Source organism: Lactuca saligna, chromosome 1, assembly GCF_052625555.1.
Source record: "Lactuca saligna cultivar CGN05327 chromosome 1, ASM5262555v1, whole genome shotgun sequence".
Classification (NCBI taxonomy): Eukaryota; Viridiplantae; Streptophyta; class Magnoliopsida; order Asterales; family Asteraceae; genus Lactuca; species Lactuca saligna.
Genome location: NC_136417.1, coordinates 102,232,320 through 102,255,763, shown reverse-complemented (window position 1 = coordinate 102,255,763; position 23,444 = coordinate 102,232,320). Strand labels below are relative to the sequence as shown.

Below are 23,444 nucleotides of genomic sequence, written 5' to 3'. Positions count from 1 at the left end.
AAAGGACTCAAAAAGACCCATAATAATACCCTCCGCTTCCAAACAATCCTTGACCTCAAGGATTATAGTTGGCCCATACATCAAATTCTGGGAATCATCTTTGTAGATCATTGTAATCCTCCCAAGTGCTATCTTCAATCTCTGTGTTAGTCCATTGGACTAGAACTTCCGAGCTAATCTTATTCTTTTTCTTCACCATTCTTTTATCCAAAATCTTTAAGGGCAGAACCATAAATTACCCCTTGTCAGATACAGGGGGTTAGCCACTTACAAAGTTGTGATCTCCCAGTTTCTTCTTCAATAGGGACACATGAAATACATTATGGATCTTTGAGGAAGAGGGTAATTCCAATCTATAGGCGACTTTTCCCACCCTTTCTCACTACTAGAAAAAAGGCCTTTTACGACGCTCATTGCGCGTCGTAAAACGCTCAGACGACGCGCAAATGCGCGTCAAGGAAGGCCCTATCATAAAGAGAGATGACGCGCTTTTGCGCGTCGTCTATAGACGATGCGCATTTACGACGCGCATTTACGACGTGCGGTTATGACACGCAATGCGTATCAAGAAAGGCCCTGTCATAAAGGAAGACGACACGCATTTGCGTGTCGTAAGCTTATGACGCGCGTGTTTATGACACGCAATGCATATCAAGGAAGTACCAGTCAAGAAAGACCATGTCATAAATGAAGACGACACACATTTTTGCGTATCGTAATTTTAATTTTTTTTTAAAAAAAAATATATATTTATATATTTATTAATTTATAAATTAAATTTGCATTTAATCTCTCATAATAGAAATAAAATACCAAATACAGAAAATACAATCCATTGCATAATATAAAATAAAATACCATATACAAAAAATACAATCCATTGCGTTTAATTTGTATGTATAACAAAGACACATGTGTTAAACTTGTTACCATTAACATCTAATCGTATGGATTCGAGTGTTAAACTTGGTACCATTAATATCTGATTCATAAGTCCTTTCAACAAGATTGTTACCTGCATAAATGAAAACAAATAGGAACATTAACAGCCCAGCATGCTCAAGCCTCATCAATACAACAAAGGAGACAAAAGTAATGTAATAAGCCAAACATTAAAACCAAACATGAATATAAGAGATGGGAAATCTTTTACCTGAATATAACTAGCACCAAACAAACCACCATTTCCAAGCTGGAATTGAGTCTGATGCAATGTAACTAAAAAAACACAAATCACTCTCAAATTTCACTTACCCCTTTCACTTTCACATAACACCAACCAACCTACTTATAAGTTGCTAATTATCTACGCTATTTTTCTTTTTCTCTTGATCAAAATAACATGTTTATGCCCAAGTCAATTACAGAATTGTATTCCTTAGTATCATGTGGACACAACAGATGCTGAAAAAATTGAATAATTTATCTTTTGCTGCAACTGGATCATACAAAGCTAGACACACTTTTATATGTTTCAAACATAAAATTATTGTGTAATGAGGATCCAAATGGAATAATTCAGCCACCCCATACTCCTTTGTTCTATCTCGCCTCTATAATTTATTTCACCGTTCAAGAGAAGGGTATAAGGGGTTTCATAGACATTATGAATTAATTTAGCCTTTATTCTACTTCCCTTATTTGAACTAAACAATCTCATCATAAAACGTTCAACATTTCAACATATTATACGACCTAATGCACTAAAATTCAAGTGATGTAAAACAATAAAAGTTGCTTTGAAAGTTCATAAATAAAAAAAATTACCTTTTCAAATTCTGCATAAACTTGTGCAGGAGCTATGGTCATCTAAGTTGACAAAGCAAGTACTGCAGCTTCTTGTTCCAAATGACTAGTACTCATCAACCCCATTGGTCCAGGCAAAACCTACATATTATACCACAACCAAGGGTTAATAATAATTAATAATATATAAAAGATAAGATAAAAAGTAATCAATAAAAAAATATCAACACTCGGAATCAATGATTCCACAGGTAAAAAAAACTTACATTGGAATCAGAACGCTGCAAAGGGCTTCTGGAATCAGCTTCTAGAAGGTGACCTACTCCTACGTGGAGGAGACCTGCTTCTGTGTAATCCATCAATTTATTGACGCATCACATGATAAGGGCATTCTAGTCTTTTCAACACTAGTACTTCTATGTAAGTAACAAACACATATAGAATAGTGAATAGTCCATCAGGGCATTCTAGTCTTTTCAATTCATTCGGGACCCATAGTGGTGCCTTGAATTTGTATGAAGCAAGACCAAATGCTGGTAATGAGACCACACCCGTCCCACTGAAATGCCTTACAACAGGTGGATGCTCACATTCATTGCCTGAAACAAAAATAAAAAACAATAATAATAAATTAGTAATGCAACTCGTAAATTTTATAACTATAAAAAAAGGTTGTTTCTCAGCCTGAAAAATCCAGGGAGATTTATATGATATATATGAATGACCTGTAGTAGGAGTGTGAAGGGAATGAAAAGTTAGAAAACAAGCATCAAGATCTTTCAAGGTGGGCCCCATGGGAATTCTGTATATTGGGTACTTGATAAAAAGCATCAAAAAAGGGCCATTTAGTAGTAGCATATTATGTGAGAAAGAGCAAGTAGCAAAGACCATATTAAGAATCTGTTTGATTGGATGGAATGGAATGGAATCACAAAGGAATGGAATGAGTTGTGATCATATTTGGTTGGTCTGTAGCAATGGAATGAATCATTCCATTCCTTCCCAAACTCTAGTACTTATTAGCAATCATACCAAGCGACAGAAAGCCAACTAGATGGCAGCAAGTCACAACTTCTTAGACTTTTCAATTCAGGGAAACGTTGTGCAAGATCAAGTATCTGTTGCAACAAGAAAACAAAACTAAACTAATTATCCAAAGATTTATAAATAAAGAATAAAACCCACTTTCTTTGTTTTTTTTAATGTAACACCGTAAATTTCAAAACAAATTTTTCAATTTTTATAAAACATAATTCCATCAATATTCATCAAACAACCATATTAATTATCCAAAATAGGTCAATACAAAATCCCAAGATAACAATGTAAAACTCCGAGTGTGTGTGTGTACGGATCAAGCCGGCGCCTTCCCGCGATCGTCACTAGTACCTGAAACAATAACATCAAACACTGTAAGCACAAGGCTTAGTGAGTTCCCCAAAATACCACATATAACACATATTAGCCACTCGAGGCTATAACTCTGTGGGTCCGTGCACCCCAAACTCTGTGAACCCCCAGGTTCTAGCTCTGATAAACATGCACTACATAACTCACCTAGAAATAATGCAGTACAACACATAACATACATAGCATACAATACTCTGTCACATAACTTAGGTTACCTACTCAAGGTAATATAGTATAGTGAGAAGACTCACCTCGCGTATCTCGGTATCTCACGAATCCTGGAAATCCCTCGTGCTCGATCCTCCGAGCTCTAATCCTCCTATAACATTATATGCTTCTAATTAACACTTTGTATCTCTAAGGTTGACTATTTATAAGGAGTCAACACAGGTCAACTCTGGTCAACGGTCAACGGTCAACTCTGACCGGACTCGGTGAGTACCAAGGAGACTCGGCGAGTCTAGACGTTTTCACCACCCTCTGAAATCCTCTTACTACACGTCGAGTATCCCCCCCTTTACTCAACGAGTTTCACCTGAATGAATCGCGGGGCCACCCCGACTCAACTCGCCGAGTCTCAAGGACAACTCGGTGAGTCCAGGTTCGACTCAGTCCACTCGTCATCCCTCTCCAACTCACCCTGGCTCACTGAGTCTACCCATGACTCGATTTGGACCACTTGCAGAGCAGTCCCAAGGCAATCTTCAAGCTACTCGCCGAGTCGGATGAACAGACTCGGCGAGTCCATGCCATGTAACCACTCCAACTCGCTTCTAAGGTCAGATCTGCTTCCAAAAACTATAGATCTGGCCTCCCTCGACTGATTCATCACGTAAAGCTCCTATCTTGGTGCTCATAACACACCCTATAACTCAATATTGGCGTTTTTGACCCAAGGCATGAGGATTCCAATCCAAAGCCTCCATTGATCCCCAAAAAGCTTGGGTAAAGGGACACTCTGGACCTCTAGGGGTCCAGATCTATGGTTCCAACCTCATAAGGGACCAAAAGAGCACCAAATCTTGCCATAAAAGGGTTCAACAAACCCTAGATCTAGATAAGCAATAACAACAAGAAAGTAACTCGGATTTATTACCACAAAAGTGATGCTCTGGACTCAAAACCCACAGAAATGGCTCCTTCTTGCTTTCCCTTGGCTAGCTCTTCTCCTTTCCTTGCAACAATGGCACCTCCAAGGTCAATAATGGCCTCCTACTTAGCTCCAATGCTCACACTCGATTAGGGTTTCACTCAAGGGGATGGTGAGCACTAAAGACGGCCATTAGGCCCTTTAAATAAGTCTCAAACCTGAGAAATTAGGGTTTCATTACACAGCGCTGACTCGCCGAGTCCATATCCTGGACTCGTCGAGTCCAGGCGCGATCCCGCGTCAAAATCCGCGTCTCTACTCGGCGAGTCTGAGCTCCAATTCGCAGAGTCGCCCTTACAAAACAACAAAATACTGTTGGATTAATGTCTAAGTCCATAACTATAATTGGTAAGACTTGACCCGACCCGGCATGGTCCATTTGGGTTACATGGCATCATGCACATGGATAGACTATAATGAGAGAAATAAGACACTTATGGTTATTAATATATTATAAGTTCTAGTATATTAATAATAAGAATAATAAGATTATTTAATTAGTATTGATCAAGAATTAATCTAGGATTAATTAAGTGATCAAAAGAAGACTAATTAAATATATGGGTTGATTGTGTAAATCATTCATTCTTATATATGTGGGCTTGTGATCCAAGATTCCTTATGTTGGACTAAGTCCATGGGGTGACCCATGGATACTCCATGGAGGTTAAAATCCATGGAGCATAAGGAATGGGTAAAGTCATGAGTTACATGGTGTAACCCTAATAGCCACCATATAAAAGAAACCCATGGCTCAAGAAATCGTGACTATGTGTGTGTATGAGGGCTTGATGATTTCATGAAGTGTTCTAATTTCTCTCTAAGTTATTCCAAGTGCTTATGGTGTTGTGTGAACCATTTGAGGTGTCACACTTGGGGCACTAGGCACTCAAGCTTAATGAAGACATTCTACATCAAAGAGGTATGTATTCTATCTTGTTATATTAATAGTTTTGTATGCTAGATTAGGATAATACCTTGGATGTTCATATTTGCATGTATAATAGAGAAAACATAGATCCAAGTTATTTAGGGTTGCATGTACACTTAGGTGTGTTAGAATGCTCATAACCCAACAGTGGTATCAGAGCCTAGGCTTGTTTTCTTGTTATACCTGCAATAGAAGCTGAAAAATCGAGTTTTCATGCTGTCAGCCCAGCAGACTCGCCGGGTCTATGAAGGGACTCGACGAGTCCAAGGCAAAATGCATCCAACTCGCCGAGTTGTGTTCATGCACTCGACGAGTTGGACCCCAGACAGCATATCTTCGAGGTTTTTGGCTAGAAATGGACTAGGAACATTACCCTAAGTTGTTTTTGAACTTATAAACTTGTTTTTGATGTGGTAATGTTCATGCTAATCCATTTTCAAAGATAATTGTCAATAGATTCATGTTTTGTATTAGTTTAAAGGTTAGACTAATTACATGAAAAAGTTTGATTTGAATTATCTTGTTCTTGTGAGTTTCTTAGATTAATAGAAAAGTTGAGTGAAATAGTTGTTTTCAATCCATTTTAATCTAAGAGTTGAGTATAAAATGTGTTTGTGTAACTTATCCTCAAGTTACATGAAGAGTCACATTAAAGACTCATAAAACTCATAAAGTTGGCAAAGGTTACAAAAATGAAGAGTCTCTTCATTAAATAAATATATATAAAAAAATAATGTAACCTTAATTAATTTCATAAGTTATAAAATAAAGAAAAAGTTAATTCTTTATTAGTTTAAAGTCTTCCATAATTTGTCCTCAAGTTATGGAACTTGAAGAGTTTTTGGATTAAAACTACTTTAAACATATAAGTTATGGAATTAATTAGTTTTGAATAGTTTCAAAACTTGCCCTCAAGTTTTGGAATTTGTAAAGTTTTTTCTTTTGAATACTTTAATTCCAAGTTAGCCCTTAGAATTTTAAAAGTTAAAATTCAACCCTTATACTTTATAATATTATAAGTTAATAATATATATATATATATATATATATATATATATATATATATATATATATATATATGTATAAGAGTAAAGTCGGTCTTACCGCTAGTACGCCTCATTCACGAAGCCGGTCTATAAGGTGGGTATAAGGTTGTTGCCTATAAAATGGCAACTTAATGGGTGTCCACTCTCACCCACCGCTTGCTTGACTGGTGGAGGGTCGTTAGCCGAACGGGTTTGACATGACTATAATTCTCCCTTCATTAAAAGTATTAATGATATATACTAAGTAACTAAACTCTTATAAATACCCAATGTTAGTTACTTAGGAAAATGTGAAGAAGTTGCTAATCCATGAAATTACACTTTGCACTTTGTTTAAGTCGGTTAGTGGAGCGTGTGTGGTTAACCGGCACACTAACTCGTATTTAACAAGGTAGGCGAAGGGTAACTTAATGTTTATCATAGTATTGATGGAGCGTGTGTGGTTAACCGGCACATCGATTGAGGGGTAAACACTTAAGGGTACCAAGTAATTTGCATGGTTACTTCACACCTTGTTTTGTGATCCTCGGCATCCCAGTCACAAAACCTGAAGGGCACACTCGAGATTGAAACATGCCATTGAACAGTTCAATGAATCCTAAAAGATCTAGGAGTTTCAAAACCAATTAAAACCTAATAATACATTTCGTTTATCTTGGTGGAAATTGATGAATCGTCATTCACCTACCTTCAAATTGTTTTATAGCTTGGATTACGGCATACCTCTTCTAAGCTATAAAATAGTCTGTTGGGTCCTAGCCTTAATATTTCATATTGGGTGTCATATTAAGGACTTTAAATCAACTATCTTGAATATCTCCCAAAAGATGTCTAGTTTAGACATTTATGATCTTCCCAAGTCTCTTGAAACAAGCTTTCCTAAATGAAGATGATGTCCCATGGAAATCATACTTCTGTCACCTCCTCCAAATTATTCTCCCTACCCCACAAGTTCTTTAAAAGTTTAAAGTCACTCGAGCCCTATTGGCAAGTAAAGGTCTTGGTGTGGTCACATCTTGGAGATGTAGTCACATATTGACAAGCCGGGAGAGTTGGGTGTCAAAGTCTTGAGAAAGTTGGTGGTTCAATCACTTTCTAAGTCACATAGTGAGTTCCTTTGGGACACCTTTGAAATCGACTATGACAAGACCCTTAATGATCTTATCTATTGTTAAGATCAACTTTCTGAAACTTTATGGACATTGACAATGGTGACACTGGAAATACAGAAAAAGCATTCTCTTCCCAATGGAAAGGGATCGGCCATAGTCAACTCGGTTGAACAAATGGTAAAGAGAAAAGCTAAGTCTGTGATAGTCCCGTGTACCATTATCAAAGGGTCCATATGTTTATATTGCCAAAGTAAGGGTTATTAGTTGCGAAGCTGCCAAATTTACCTAAGGGTGTTAAAGTCAATAAGGTTGACTCTACTTCAGGTAAAGTCCACTACTCTAACTCTGTTAAGTTTCTATTCTGATATTCTTGATGCATGATGTGACTGGGTCACATGGTGATGTTTTAAGAATCAAAGAAAAGTGAAGAAACTTAAAGAAAGAATATGCTGAATCTGATCACGTAGATGGATTTCTATCACGTAGTTTGAAGATCGGATTCTTGAGCTACTTCTTAGGAGTTATGAGATATTGCTTAGGAATAGATAACAACAAGTTTTCATATGGATTGTAAGGATAAGTTTTTCCGCATAGTTTTAAAATAAAAGAAAATTTTTGATTTTATGAGGAAAAATTATTGCTTATATAATTCCATTAATAGCAAGAGTGGAAATATGAAATTGATTCCTTCATTTGTGGTAATGTCTAAATTTACCAAATAAGGAAAGATTCTCATCATCCAAAGTCTCAATTGGACCGGGACTTGGAATCATGCAAGTTGTATAGCATGATGAATGAGAACTTTCAAGTATTGGAAAAATTAAGACTAATTACTTGTTCACATGGATGCGTGAGTCAAGTAATGGACTAAGGGATCGAGCACATAGTGATTAAGTCCACCACAAAAGATGTAAGTCTATTCGTCATAGTTTACTAAAGCTCAGTAAATATGATTATACTTACAAGCTTAAGTGTAACTCTGAGACAATGGAAAAGGTTTCAATGCATAGCAGAGCGGATAAGAAGAATCAAATTAGGTAGAAGGATAAAAGTTTCTCAAATCTGAAAAGATGGGAGAGTACTTTAGTATCAGCTTTGTGATCATCTTAATGATTAAGAAACCATATCAAAATTAGTTCTCTAAGGAAGTCTTAGTGCGTTCTTATGACTAAGAAGAAGGGATCTTGAATTGTTGAAATGGTTAAATCAAGAAGATGAGTCATACTTCGTTCCAATACAAGTCTTAGAGTCATACTCCAAGATTGTAATTTGAGTGACATATCTTAAAGAAGGTTTAAAACACTTGAAAAATGTAAGAGTAAAAGTTTTCTACTCTTGTACATTTGAAATTGGTAAGTTGTGATGTTTTGGATAAAACAAAGACCAACTTCGGCCAATTGTGTGAAGTGTTTGTCTTGATTAGAATCCACACTATCTCTTGGATGTTTGACAAGGGAGTCTTATAGGTCAAGAGGATAGTGGGAGTCTTAAAGGTCTTGAAAGTCTCAATAACTAATCAAGAATAAAACCTAAAGTTCTTCACTAGCACACGACTTAAGGTTTATAACCTATCGTGTTGACATATTCTGTGCCCATTCCAGTTAAAGTTGGCTTTGCATATGAGTTCTTAGAGTTCTCAATGTGTTGCACAACAACTTGGAAGCAATGGTAGGCCCTTGAGCTACCAGGTGGCAAGAAATTAAGATTGAGTTCAGTCCATATGAGTTTGGTTTTGTCATTATCCTTGTCTTGTGACTATGGTTTTGACAATTCACATGGATAAGAACTCATACACCATATAAATCTAAGTGTTATAAGGTTTCTCTCCGATTCATGAAAAATGATGGTGAGGAAACACTTTCACTAAGTAGATTTTAGCTAGATAGCAATTGTGATATTTACATTCTCAAAGTCGTTAGTGGAGCGTGTGTGGTTTACCGGCACACTAACCTGGACTTGTGAGAACTGAAAAAAAAAAGGTCTAACCATTATGATTACGGCATCCCTCTTCATAATTGTTTAGACACACAAGTGTGCTATCTAAGGGAAGGTGTATGATTTTGATAAAGTTCTATCAAAACAATCCAGTATCAGAAATCTGAACTTTGGTAAGAAAGTCAATAAAGTATTGATTTCTAGAAGTCCAGCTGATTTCTGAGTACATGTCAAAGCTAGTGGGAGCATAAGTGTTATGCTAATAATTATCATGTTGGTATGATTTTGATAAAGTTCTATCAAAACAATCCAGTATCAGAAATCTGAACTTTGGTAAGAAAGTCAATAAAGTATTGATTTCTAGAAGTCCAGCTGATTTCTGAGTACATGTCAAAGCTAGTGGGAGCATAAGTGTTATGCTAATAATCATCATGTTAGTGGGAGCATGATAATTACGATAAGTATTGCAAGCTAGCAATGTTAATTATAGAAAACAAATGTTTCAACTGGGAAAGAGTTGTTTTGCTATAATTAAGGGAGAGGAAATTATACTTCATCTCAAATCTATAAGCTTAGATCGTGAGGTTTTAATCATTTAGTCAAGGATATATATGAATTTCATGTTGGAATGGCTCAACATAAGGAAATTCTGTATATGGGTCCATTATTTGCGTTCTAAAATTCGATTATGATTCCGGCATCCCTTTTGATCATCTGAATCATGAGAACTTGGCAAATAGAAATGGAAATGTTATAGCAAAAGACTGGTTTAGTCTTTATGTGAGACATCATGAATCGTGTCCCATATGCTTCGGATATAGGATCGATTACATGTGCTATATTCATCCTTTCTAAAATTTTCCAGATGCCTAGGGCATTAAGAAGGGAAAAGGTTTAGAACTGGATATGACTAAAAGGATTAAACAATTGTCGAGGACAATCTAAGGTTTACCAAAGATTAGTTGCTCAAGGACAGTTAGAAGTATAGTGATAATTTTGGAAGGACCATATTGACATAATCTGTAAGGAGGCAACTCTTGTTCAGAAGTGATAGTCGAAATGGAATCTGGAAATGTTTCAAAGTTAGAATTTTTCCAATCTGTTTAAGATTAGGAAACTTAATGCAAGAAGGATGTTTCTAAGGAGCTGATCTCCTTTGGAATACTCTATAATGATTGTTGCCAAGTCTTTCTGACTTTGTGCATAATCATTACAAGAGGATCAATGCATATAAGTTTAGAATCTAACATATTTCAGTAAATGACATGAATTTGGAATTCTTGCATTTGCAGTAAGGATTTGGGAGTGTGAAAAGAGAATCATTGAAGTTATGTTCAATTGATCTAGTTCACAAAGTAAAGATCATATACAAACATAGTATGCATACTTGGTGTATGACATGACTAGTGTTTAGAAAAACATAGTGTACATGCTTGGAGCATGGGACAACTATTGTTTTTAAATTCAAGAATATAGTTGATAGCTGAAACAGTGTACAATGAATAATGTGTAATCATATGGTGATAAATAAAAGGTGTTTTATTTATATTCATAAATTCTGAGACCATATTGGATTCAATTATTATTGTGTTTCACTTTGCATGTTTTGACTTCCCGAATAAACTAGGTTATTCTTCCGGAATGACTACGTTATTCAAACCATCCACAGTCGGTCATATGTTGGAAGTAGATATGAATTAAGACTGTCATGGGTTGGCTTGTAGAGGTCTAAGTTGTTGGACAAAGGGCTACAACACTCATGAGTGCTCATAAGTTCTGAGTATTGGATTCAACTCGCGCTCATTGGAATCACTTCATGGATTTTATCACGAGTGATCATGAGACGATAATATCTTATATTCTTCAAACCTAGAGATATGAGTTGTTACTATGAGTTGGTTGTACATTGATTGCACGAAACGCATTGGTAACTCGATGTTATAAAACGTGTCTTTGTGTATGATTCAACAAGTAGTAGAACAAGCCATATGAGTCGAAGTTTATCCATTCCTTTTACCTTCGGGATAAAAGCGATATCTGTGGGCCCCTCGATGATTTGTTGATGACAAATGGAAGTGCTCGGCCGGGCCAGGACTGATTTGATTTGTTCAATTAGTCAGTCGTCATAAATCGGAAATCGGGAAACAAAAAATGGACAGAGAGAATGATTATAATCCATGTCTCAGTCTATATGATATCTAGAATGGAGGAATATATGATCCCTTATCTAATGGACAAGTCATTGACAAGATCAGAGTTCATCTACAAGGTCAGAGTTCGACAAAAGCTTTTGAGAGCTGCGATTGCCAGTTGGTTCCTGAAGTCATACGCAATAATAGTTTTAGACTTATCCAAGTGGGAGACTTTTGGATTAATGTCTAAGTCCATAACTATAATTGGTAAGACATGACCCGACCCGGCATGGTCCATTTGGGTTGCATGGCATCATGCACTTGGATAGACTATAATGAGAGAAATAAGACACTTATGGTTATTAATATATTATAAGTTCTAGTATATTAATAATAAGAATAATAAGATTATTTAATTAGTATTGATCAAGAATTAATCTAGGATTAATTAAGTGATCAAAAGAAGACTAATTAAATATATGGGTTGATTGTGTAAATCATTCATTCTTATATATGTGGGCTTGTGATCCAAGATTCCTTATGTTGGACTAAGTCCATGGGGTGACCCATGGATACTCCATGGAGGTTAAAATCCATGGAGCATAAGGAATGGGTAAAGTCATGAGTTACATGGTGTAACCCTAATAGCCACCATATAAAAGAAACCCATGGCTCTAGAAATCGTGACTATGTGTGTGTATGAGGGCTAGACGATTTCATGAAGTGTTCTAATTTCTCTCTAAGTTATTCCAAGTGCTTATGGTGTTGTGTGAACCATTTGAGGTGTCACACTTGGGGCACTAGGCACTCAAGCTTAATGAAGACATTCTACATCAAAGAGGTATGTATTCTATCTTGTTATATTAATAGTTTTGTATGCTAGATTAGGATAATACCTTGGATGTTCATATTTGCATGTATAATAGAGAAAACATAGATCCAAGGTATTTAGGGTTGCATGTACACTTAGGAGTGTTAGAATGCTTATAACCCAACAAATACAACTAACAAGATACCTGATAAAATCCGGCTGTTACACTCTTCCCCACTTGGACTAGACTTCGCCCTCGAAGTCTCGCTCTAGAAACAGCTCCGGGTGCTGCTCCTGCATCATACGCTCTGGCTCCCAGGTCATCTCTGATCCCCTCCGATGTTGCCACTAAACCAACACCAGAGGTACCTCCTTGTTTCTCAAAACCTTAATCTTCCGATCCCTGATGGCCACTGGTCTCTCGACATAATTCAGGCTTGCATCTACCTGAATATCCTCTAACGGAACCACTGCCGATTCATCGGCTATACACTTCCTCAACTGCGATACATGAAAAGTTTTGTGAATCTGCCCCAACTCTGCTGGCAACTCCAACCGATAGGCTACCCGGCCTACCCTTGCAATCACACGAAATGGACCTATAAACCGGGGCCCCAATTTTCCCCTCTTCCTGAACCGGATCACCCCTTTCCAAGGAGAAACCTTCAGGAGAACGAAGTCGCCGACCTGAAATTCAAGCTCGGACCGGCGTCTATCCGCATAACTCTTTTGTCGGGTCTGGGCGGTCAATAACCTCTGTCTGACCTGCTGTATCTGCTCTATTGTCTGAATCACGATCTCTGTACTGCCCATCACTCTCTGCCCAACCTCTCCCCAACAAATGGGAGTCCTACACCTCCTACCATACAACAGCTCAAAGGGCGGCATACCGATGCTCGAATGATGGCTGTTATTGTAGGAAAACTCTGCCAAGGGTAAATACGTATCCCAGCTGCCCTCAAAATCCAATACACATGCTCGAAGCATGTCCTCAAGCGTCTGAATCATCCGCTCACTCTGGCCGTCTGTTTGGGGGGTGGTATGCGGTACTAAAATGCAGCTTAGTACCCAACTCCTCATGAAATTTCTTCCAGAATCGGGAAGTGAAGTGCACATCACGGTCCGAAACAATCGAGATCGGCACCCCATGCCAAGATACTACTTCTCTCACATAAATCTCCGCCAACTTCTCCGCCGAAGAACTCTCACTGATGGCAAAAAAGTGAGCGCTCTTTGTCAACCTATCCATAATCACCCAAATTGCATCGACTCCTCTGGCAGTCCTCGACAATTTGGTGTTGAAATCCATAGTGATCTGTTCCCACTTCCACTCGGGAACCTCCAATGGCTGCAACTTGCCATGCGGTCTCTGGTGCTCGGCCTTCACCCTTCGACAGGTCAAACACCTCTCGACAAACCATGCGACGTCCCTCTTCATACAAGGCCACCAATACTCTTTCCTCAAGTCCAAATACATTTTTGTAGCCCCGGGATGGATCGAAAATTTCGATCTATGAGCTTCCTCCATCAATGTAGTACGTGTACCGCCCACAAACGGTACCCAAATCCGGCCCTGAAAAGTCATAAGCCCTCGACTATCCGACACGAACTCAGAAACCAACCCAACGACCCGTTCTCTCTTCTGCATTTCCGGATGCACAGCCTCGGTCTGTGCCCCACGAATGGCGTCCAAAACTGGAGCTATCACGGTCAATCTCAAACATACATTTCGCAGTGGAGTACTCTCCGCCCTGCGACTCAATGCGTCGGCTACCACATTAGCCTTGCCCGGGTGATACAAGATCTCACAATCATAATCCTTGACTACATCTAACCACCTCCTCTGCCGCATATTTAGGTTAGGCTGATCCATCAAGTACTTCAAGCTCTTATGGTCCGTGTATATCGTACAACGAACCCCATACAAGTAGTGCCGCCAAATCTTGAGAGCGAACACCACTGCCCCCAGCTCTAAATCATGTGTGGGATATCTCGTCTCATGAGGCTTCAACTGCCTCGATGCATATGCTATCACATGTCCCTTCTGCATCAGCACCGCTCCCAGCCCTAAAATCGATGCATCACAGAATACCACAAAATCTTCCATCCCTTCCGGAAGAGCTAATACCGGAGCTTCGCACAACCTTTGGCGAAGCGTCTCAAAGGAGGTCTGCTACTCGGGACCCCATAAAAATGTAACACCCTTCCGGGTCAATCTGATGAGTGGCACTGCAATCTTGGAGAAATCCTTGATAAACCTCCGATAGTACCCTGCCAGCCCAAGGAAGCTCCTGATCTCAGAAGGTGACATTGGCACCTCCCACCTCATCACCGCATCAACCTTGGCCGGATCGACCAATATCCCTTTCTGATTAACGAGGTGCCCCAGAAATTGGACCTCCCGCAACCAGAAATCGCACTTGGAAAACTTTGCATAAAGTTTCTCCGATCTCAAAACTCCAAGAACCTCCCTGAAATGCTCCTCATGTTGCTCTCTAGATCTCGAATATACCAGAATATCATCGATAAACACAATCACCGACCGATCCAACATCGGTTTGCATACCCTGTTCATGAGGTCCATGAACACAGCCGGGGCATTGGTGAGCCCAAAAGGCATCACCACAAACTCATAATGCCCATAACGCGTCCTGAATGCTGTCTTCTGGACGTCCTCGTCCCGCACTCTCACCTGATGATAGCCCGACCTCAAATCGATCTTGGAGAACCAAGATTCTCCCTGCAACTGATCGAATAAGTCGTCGATCCTCGGTAACGGGTAACGGTTCTTGACCGTCAGCTTATTCAATTCTCGGTAATCAATATACATTCGATGCGAGCCATCCTTCTTCTTCACAAATAGAATGGGTGCTCCCCATGGCGAGATACTCGGCCGAATAAACCCCTTCCCCAGCAGCTCCTGAAGCTGCGAGGATAACTCTTGCATCTCTGGAGGTGCAAGGCGATAAGGCACCTTAGCGATAGGCGCGGCTCCCGGAACCAAATCGATACCGAACTCCACTTGCCTCACGGGAGGCACACCTGGTAACTCTTCGGGAAAAACATCTAGAAACTCACGCACCACCGGAACTTCATCCACTGAACTCGGTCTCTCGGAGATCACTCGCGTATCCATCACATACGCCACAAAACCCTTACAGCCCTGCTGTAAACACTGCCTCGCCCTAGCGGCCGAACAAAAGGCTGATCCAGAACATGTACCCTCGCCGTATACCGAAAGAACTCCCCCACTAGGATCTCGTACGGTTACCAGCTGACGCTCGCAGTCGATAACCGCACCGAATCGGCTCAACCAGTCCATGCCCACTATGACACAGACATCACCCATCGCAATAGGAACCAGATCGATCGGAAACTCAACCCTAAAAATCTCTAACACACATCCTCGGAGGACCTCCGTGGCACAAATCATTCTGTCGGCGGCTATAGAAACCCGAAGAGGCCGACTCAATGCCTCACGACTAAAACTGATCTGCTGACTAAAGGCCAAAGATACAAAAGACCGACTCGCACCCGAGTCAAATAACACTAAAGCAGGCACAGAGTTCACAAGGAAGGTACCTATGCATAGCATAATATAAGCATAATATCTCAACACCAAAAATAAATATATAAAAGGAAACGTACCAGCCACAACGTCGGGTGCAGCGCGGACCTCTTCCGCAGTGAGCTGAAAGGCTCTCCCTCGAGCTCTCGGTGCTTCGGCCTTCACGGGCCGACTCTCTGTAGCTCTGATGGCGGCGGGAGCAGATCCCTGAGACGCTCCATGCAGCAGCGGACACTCCGCTTTCCGGTGTCCGGTCTGGTTGCAGTGAAAACACACTGCAAACCCCTTGGGGCAGTCCTTGGCCATATGCCCCTCCTTGCCACATTTGTAGCAAGACCCTGCTCGACAGACTCCATCGTGACCCTTGCCGCACTTCCCGCAAGTGCGGCCCTTCTGGCTCCCGGGTTTGGGATCAGCGGGCCTGGCCCACTTGGCTGTCGGCTGATGTTGTGCCGGCCGCCGATCCCTCCCTAGAGACTCCGCCTCCTCCCTGGCTTGAGTCTCAAGCTCAATCTCCCTCTTCCGGGCATTTGCCTGAAGCTCAGCAAATGTCCGATACGAAGAGTTCGCAGCGAACTCCTGAATATCCCGTCTCAAAATGCTCACGTAGCGGCTCATACGTGCCTGCTCAGTGGACACGTGCTCAGGGCAGAACATCGCCCTCTCATGAAACATCCTCGTGATCGCAGTAACTAACTCAGTACCCTGCTTGAGGGTCAGAAACTCCTGTGCTAGACGCTCCCTCTCCACCTGGGGAACGTACTCATCTCAGAACATGGTAGTGAACCTCTCCCAGGTCACTACCAAAAGCTCAGTAGGCGTGAAATGCGCCGTCACAAACTTCCACCTGTCCTTCGCTCCCAAGCGAAGCTGGTTCAGCGCGAACCGAACCTTCAAATGCTCAGGGGATGAGCAACTGAAGAAGCACCCCTCCATATCAGATATCCACCTCATAGCTGCCACCGGATCCTGTGTACCATCAAACTCTGGTGGTTTGGTGTTGCTGAACTCCCGAAACAGTGACGCATCACCCCCCTGGGGTCTCGCCGCAGCGATCGCTACGGTAGCCGCTGCAACAGCAGCCTTAGAAAGAGCGGCATAACGCTCGTTAAATGTCTCAATCAGCGCAGTCTTAATAGACCCGAACATCTCTGGTATCTCAGCTCTGATGACCGCAGCCACCTCCTCATGAATGATCTGTCGAATCTCCTCATCACTAGCTCCGGCATCCTCCGGCATATGATGTGTCCTCACCATGATCAACCTCTGAAATACAACATGCGATAAATTAGAATTCATTCGAACACTCTTACACCCGACAATCCACCCCTCCTTGATTCTTGGTATCCCAAGATTCTTATTTGGACTGTGTACTGCCCCGGTGCTTTTAGTAGCACGGGCCCAATACTACTGTCCACACCGTCTCAGTACACACCCCAAACCTTCTTCTTCGGATCCCAATTCCCAAGTACTCTATCATGCGTAAACCACTTTCTAACAGATCTCTCATAAACCCCTTGCTGCTACCTACTCACTCTCAGCATCTCATAGCAGCTCACCCCTCCCTAGGCTAGGGCATCACAAATCAGGCCACTCTAGTCCTATTAGCAATACCTAGCCTACTCTAGCATGCAGATACATCATACTAATATTAATATCATGTAATATAAAGGTATTTTGGGAATTCACCGTTCGGGCGCTGACTGATCGTACACACGTTTCCTCCTGGAATTTGTTTCTTTTTCGAGAAAGTATTTTACTCTTAGAAAATTTTGGTTTTCTTTTGAAAATATCTTTCCAATTCCTCAGTTTGAGTTCAAATACTCCCGAAGGTGTACCCGAATCCCTCAAACCAAGGCTCTGATACCAATTTGTAACACCGTAAATTTCAAAACAATTTTTTCAATTTTTATAAAACATAATTCCATCAATATTCATCAAACAACCATATTAATTATCCAAAATAGGTCAATACAAAATCCCAAGATCACAATGTAAAACTCCGAGTGTGTGTGTGTACGGATCAAGCTGGCGCCTTCCAGCGATCGTCGCTAGTACCTGAAACAATAACATCAAACACTGTAAGCACAAGGCTTAGTGAGTTCCCCAAAATACCACATGTAACACATATTAGCCACTTGAGGCTATAACTATGTGGGTCCGTGCACCCCAAACTCTATGAACCCTCAGGTTCTAGCTCTGATAAACATGCACTACATAAATCACTTAGACATAATGCAGTACAACACATAACATACATAGCATACAATACTCTGTCACATAACTTAGGTTACCTATTCAAGGTAATATAGTATAGTGAGAAGACTCACCTCGCGTATCTCGGTATCTCACGAATCCTGGAAATCCCTCGTGCTCGATCCTCCGAGCTCTAATCCTCCTATAACATTATATGCTTCTAATTAACACTTTGTATCTCTAAGGTTGACTATTTATAAGGAGTCAACACATGTCAACTCTGGTCAACGGTCAACGGTCAACTCTGACCGGACTCGGCGAGTACCAAGGAGACTCGGCGAGTCTAGACGTTTTCACCACCCTCTGAAATCCTCTTACTACACGTCGAGTATCCCCCCCTTTACTCGACGAGTTTCACCTGAATGAATCGCGGGGCCACCCCGACTCAACTCGCCGAGTCTCAAGGACAACTCGGCGAGTCCAGGTTCGACTCAGTCCACTCGTCATCCCTCTACAACTCACCATGACTCACTGAGTCTACCCATGACTCGATTTGGACCACTCGCAGAGCAGTCCCAAGGCAATCTTCAAGCTACTCGCCGAGTCGGATGAACAGACTCGGCGAGTCCATGCCATGCAACCACTCCAACTCGCTTCTAAGGTCAGATCTGCTTCCAAAAACTATAGATCTGGCCTCCCTCGACTGATTCATCACGTAAAGCTCCTATCTTGGTGCTCATAACACACCCTATAACTCAATATTGGCGTTTGTGACCCAAGGCATGAGGATTCCAATCCAAAGCCTCCATTGATCCCAAAAAAGCTTGGGTAAAGGGACACTCTGGACCTCTAGGGGTCCAGATCTATGGTTCCAACCTCATAAGGGACCAAAAGAGCACCAAATCTTGCCATAAAAGGGTTCAACACACCCTAAATCTAGATAAGCAATAACAACAAGAAAGTAACTCGGATTTATTACCACAAAAGTGATGCTATGGACTCAAAACCCACAGAAATGGCTCCTTCTTGCTTTCCCTTGGCTAGCTCTTCTCCTTTCCTTGCAACAATGGCACCTCCAAGGTCAATAATGACCTCCTACTTAGCTCCAATGCTCACACTCGATTAGGGTTTCACTCAAGGGGATGGTGAGCACAAAAGACGGCCATTAGGCCCTTTAAATAAGTCTCAAACCCGAGAAATTAGGGTTTCATTACACAGCGCTGACTCGCCGAGTCCATATCCTGGACTCGTCGAGTCTAGGCGCGATCCTGCGTCCAAATCCGCGTCTCTACTCGGCGAGTCTGAGCTCCAACTCGCCGAGTCGCCCTTACAAAACAACAAAATACAACTAACAAGATACCTAATAAAATCCGGCTGTTACATTTAAAGCTAATCTTATCACACAAAGGTTCTCTGCCCAAAGGCTGACTATGTTCCATGTACTCAAATATCAAGCAACTTTGAGTGGTGGCAGAATCACTATCATCACTAGAAAAGTCTTCTTGAACTACATTGTTCTCATCATTCATTGACAAATGATCTATTCGGTGAAGAATGTCATTCTTTGGGTGATGATTATTACTCTTCTCCCTTAGATAATGTAAAGAACCCTTTTCCTGTTCATAATCACTGCTCCCATCACTACTTGAATCCGTAAATGAGTTATCATCAATATCCTCAGTTAGTTGCCTGCAAAGCAACATAATAACTAGATTATTTAAATTTCATAAAGAAGCATAATAGATGCTACTAGTTGAAAAGGAGCCTGACATAACCCTAAACAAGAAAGAGGAAGAAAAGAAGATATTTACTATTCCAGTACTTGGAATTTATTGAAGACTTCAAAGGGTCTACATATATTTGAATTCCAGATAAATAAGGCACATAATATTGGATCACACAATTAGCTTCATTCAATATTAAAGGAACTCCAGCACCATAAGCACTCCACTCCTTGAAAGATTCCCACAAATCACCAAGAACAAAGTATGGTTGATATTCCACATCACTTATCCTCCATCCTCTCATAGTTCTCTGCTGCCATAAAGTTCAAGTAAAATCATTATTTGGATCAAATACACAACTACAATACCCCTGTTTATACATGATTACTGAACATTAACCATTTTATTGTACTCTAATTCTTTTTGGAAGATGGTGTGCTTTAGCAGAAACACATATATTTTGATTGTCAAAATATGGAATCCTTGATTAAACAATAGAAATATAACATCAAAGGCAAACTCTGTTCACTCATAAAAACTGAAAGGCCACCCTCAGGGCTCACTGAATAATAATTTAAGCTGACTTCATTTGCTTTCAAACATGAATTTCGGAGTAGTGCCAATGGAGAAAGAGAAAACCACAGCTAAAATGTAAAGTAAATTATACTACTAAATTATAAATCAAAAATCTGATTAATTGACTATCGCATACTCAAATTGAATAAACCAAATGTTCCTATAAGTTACTTTACTCCATGATATAACGAATTAGCAATACAAGTATAAACTGAGACGACTAATTTGAATTAATTCAACTCATTTCAATATAAAAGATTAATATCAGTACAGACCTTGGAGAGATGTTGAACAGGAACAGAAGGCGTAACAGTTTCCAAAAACCGTTCAAGATTACACAACGATGATGTTGCCGGCACCGCCACCACTGAGGATTCCAACGGCTCCGGATTTGATGGCTTCATGAGTTGATTCTCCGGCTCCTCCCTGACAGAAGATGTCATAGATTGGGTCGGAGTAACGTTACTTTGAGCTCTACGGAGGTTCTTTTGATGCTGACGAATCCTTCTCGCTTTCGCCGGCATGTAAAACCTATCCTCTCCACCACTACTACGTCCATGCTGCAATCCAGCGCCCAACATCTTCACTAAAACCCTAAGTTACAAATCCTTCGATCTCACCAATAAAACTGGTCACGAAAGCTACGATTTGTAGACAAATTTAAAAGTCAATGAGTTTGATTTTGATTCATTTTTCTGTTAAAGATAAATTAACAAAAAAAAAGAACAAAACTTTTTGTAAACGAATCGTTAAAACAAGATGAAAATCAGCCGATTAAAGAAGGAGTTGACGGATTCAGAAAAACCCTGCAATTTGACAAAATCAAACGAAATCAAACAAAAGCAACGATTGTGTGAGAAATTCAACAAGAGCTGACGAAGAATTAGTCAAATGGGAAGGAGGAAGAGCGGATATCCTTTGATGACAGCTTAGGGTTTGCAGATGGTGGTGTGGGGGTCATCGGTTGCGTTACAGAGAGATATGAAGTCGAGACGAAAAGACGAGATTGACCCATCTGGTAATAAACGGACTCGGGAAGCTGAACAAAATGACCCGAGATTGACCCATCTAGTAACAACGCTATTGATTCCATTCCTTCCATTTTCGACTGTTCATCCTCCACTTCCTCTACTGCTACTTCTTCACCATCTTCTATTTTTTCTGTATTTAGACTTGAGAGTATAATTAGGGATTTTTCTAACAATTTCAACATCGAGTGGGAGATATGGTGGTTCCAGTAGGTAGAAGTGAGGGAAGAAGTAGGCAGCAGTCAATGTTGGGAGGGGGAAGGAAGGGGCGTCCATAATTTGGGCAAGAGGGAAAGGAGTAAAAATAGGAAGGCGGGATTTTTAATTTTTTCAGAATTTCATTTCCCCCTACTGTTAAAGGATGGAACGCGCGTTCCATTAAAAATTATAAAGCGACATCCTTAGACGACGTGCATTTTATTATAGGTGCCCTCCGTGTTTTTTTTAGACACTAATTTAAGGGCGCGCAATAATGCGTGTCTTCTATCCTTAAAGTTTTTGAAGAGATGACATTTTTCTAATGTCACTCTCCTTTGCGTAACATAGATCAATGAGCGTCGTATTTTGCGCGTCGTAAAAGGCCTTTTTTCTAGTAGTGTCTATCACCCTAAATGGCCCATAATATTTTGCTGCCAATTTATGGAACACCCTTTTGTTTACAGATTGTTGTCGATAGGGCTGTAATTTCAAATAAACCCAATCCCCCAAAGCAAGGACCCTCTCACTTCGGTGTTTATCTGCATGGAATTTCATCCGTTGTTGAGCTTTCGTCAGATTTTCCTTGAGTAGCCGAATGGTGGCCTCTCTAGCTTTCAGTGTGGCGTCTACAGACTGATTAGCTGAGTCCTTAGGGTGGTAATGAATGTAGTTGGGGGGAGACTGACCAAAAAGAGCTTCATACGGCGACATACCCAGGCTGGAGTGATGAGACGTGTTATACCAAAACTGAGCTAAAGGGAGCCACTTGGCCCACGATGTGGGAGTATCTAAGGTAAAAACACCTCAAATATGTCTCTAAGCATCTATTGACAACCTCCGTTTGACCATCAGACTCTGGATGGTATGCAGTAGAGTAGGCTAAGGTCGTCTGATGTGCTTTAAATAATTCCTTCCAAAAGTTACTTAAGAAGATTGGATCTCTATCAGATATCATCTTCGCCGGCATACCATATAATTTTGACACTTGTTCCATAAATACTTGAGCTACCATCGCGGCGGTATATGGGTGCTTCAAGGCCATAAAATGACTGAATTTGCTTAGTTTATCCACAACTACAAGTATTGTAGTGTTGCCCAAAGACTTGGGCAAACCTTCAATGAAGTCTAGAGAAATGACCTCCCAAAATCTATTGGGTATTTCAATTGGTTGAAGCAGCCGTGGATATGCCGACGTGTCATATTTGCATTGTTGGCAAACGTGACATTCCCTTACAAAAGATCTTACATCAGCTTGCATTCCCTTCCAATAGACTGCATTTGAAAGCCTTTGTGTTGTTGCGTGGACTCCAGAATGACCCCCAGGCGCGCTTGAATGAAAGAATGTAATGAGGTCCTGTTTAAGTATCTTATCATCCCCCACAACCAACCTTCCTTGCTTCGTGAGTGACCCATTTGTTGGATTAGTGTCTAAGTCCATAACTATTATGGTATGTACTTGACCCGATGGTGCATGGTCCTTTTGGGTTGCCTTCACCAAAGCAACTTGATTGGAGAAATATAGAGAGAGAGAGGATAATATGATTTATTAATATGTTATAAGAATAATATATTAAAGGAGAAATCATATTTGTTTAATTAATATTGGTCAATAATTAATTAGGAATTAATTTTGTGATCAAGTGTAATTAATTAAACTAAAGGGGCTGATTTATAATTATGTGATAGTTACAAAATAAGATAAGGATTATCTTATATATAGGGTGAATGAATTTAAGGAGATAATGCCTTAGAATTCGACTATGATAAGGATTCAAGGATTATCTTATGGGTTGCTTTGTGGATAAGCAACTAGATAAGGATAATGACTGAAACCCTATCTCTACACCTATATAAACACCCCTTGGCTCATGAATTCGTGTA

The 23,444-nt window shown here is 40.4% G+C and overlaps 1 protein-coding gene across 1 annotated transcript; it reads right to left on the bottom strand.

The window, feature by feature from the left end:
* Nucleotides 1-2,109: 2,109 nt before the first annotated feature.
* On the bottom strand, nucleotides 2,110-20,918 carry LOC145010164 (uncharacterized). Its single transcript, XM_078968742.1, is given in 6 exon segments — nucleotides 2,110-2,345; nucleotides 2,472-2,562; nucleotides 2,763-2,859; nucleotides 19,427-19,726; nucleotides 19,860-20,071; nucleotides 20,613-20,918. Coding segments are annotated over 6 exon segments (1,242 nt in total).
* Between the last annotated feature and the right edge of the window lie 2,526 nt (nucleotides 20,919-23,444).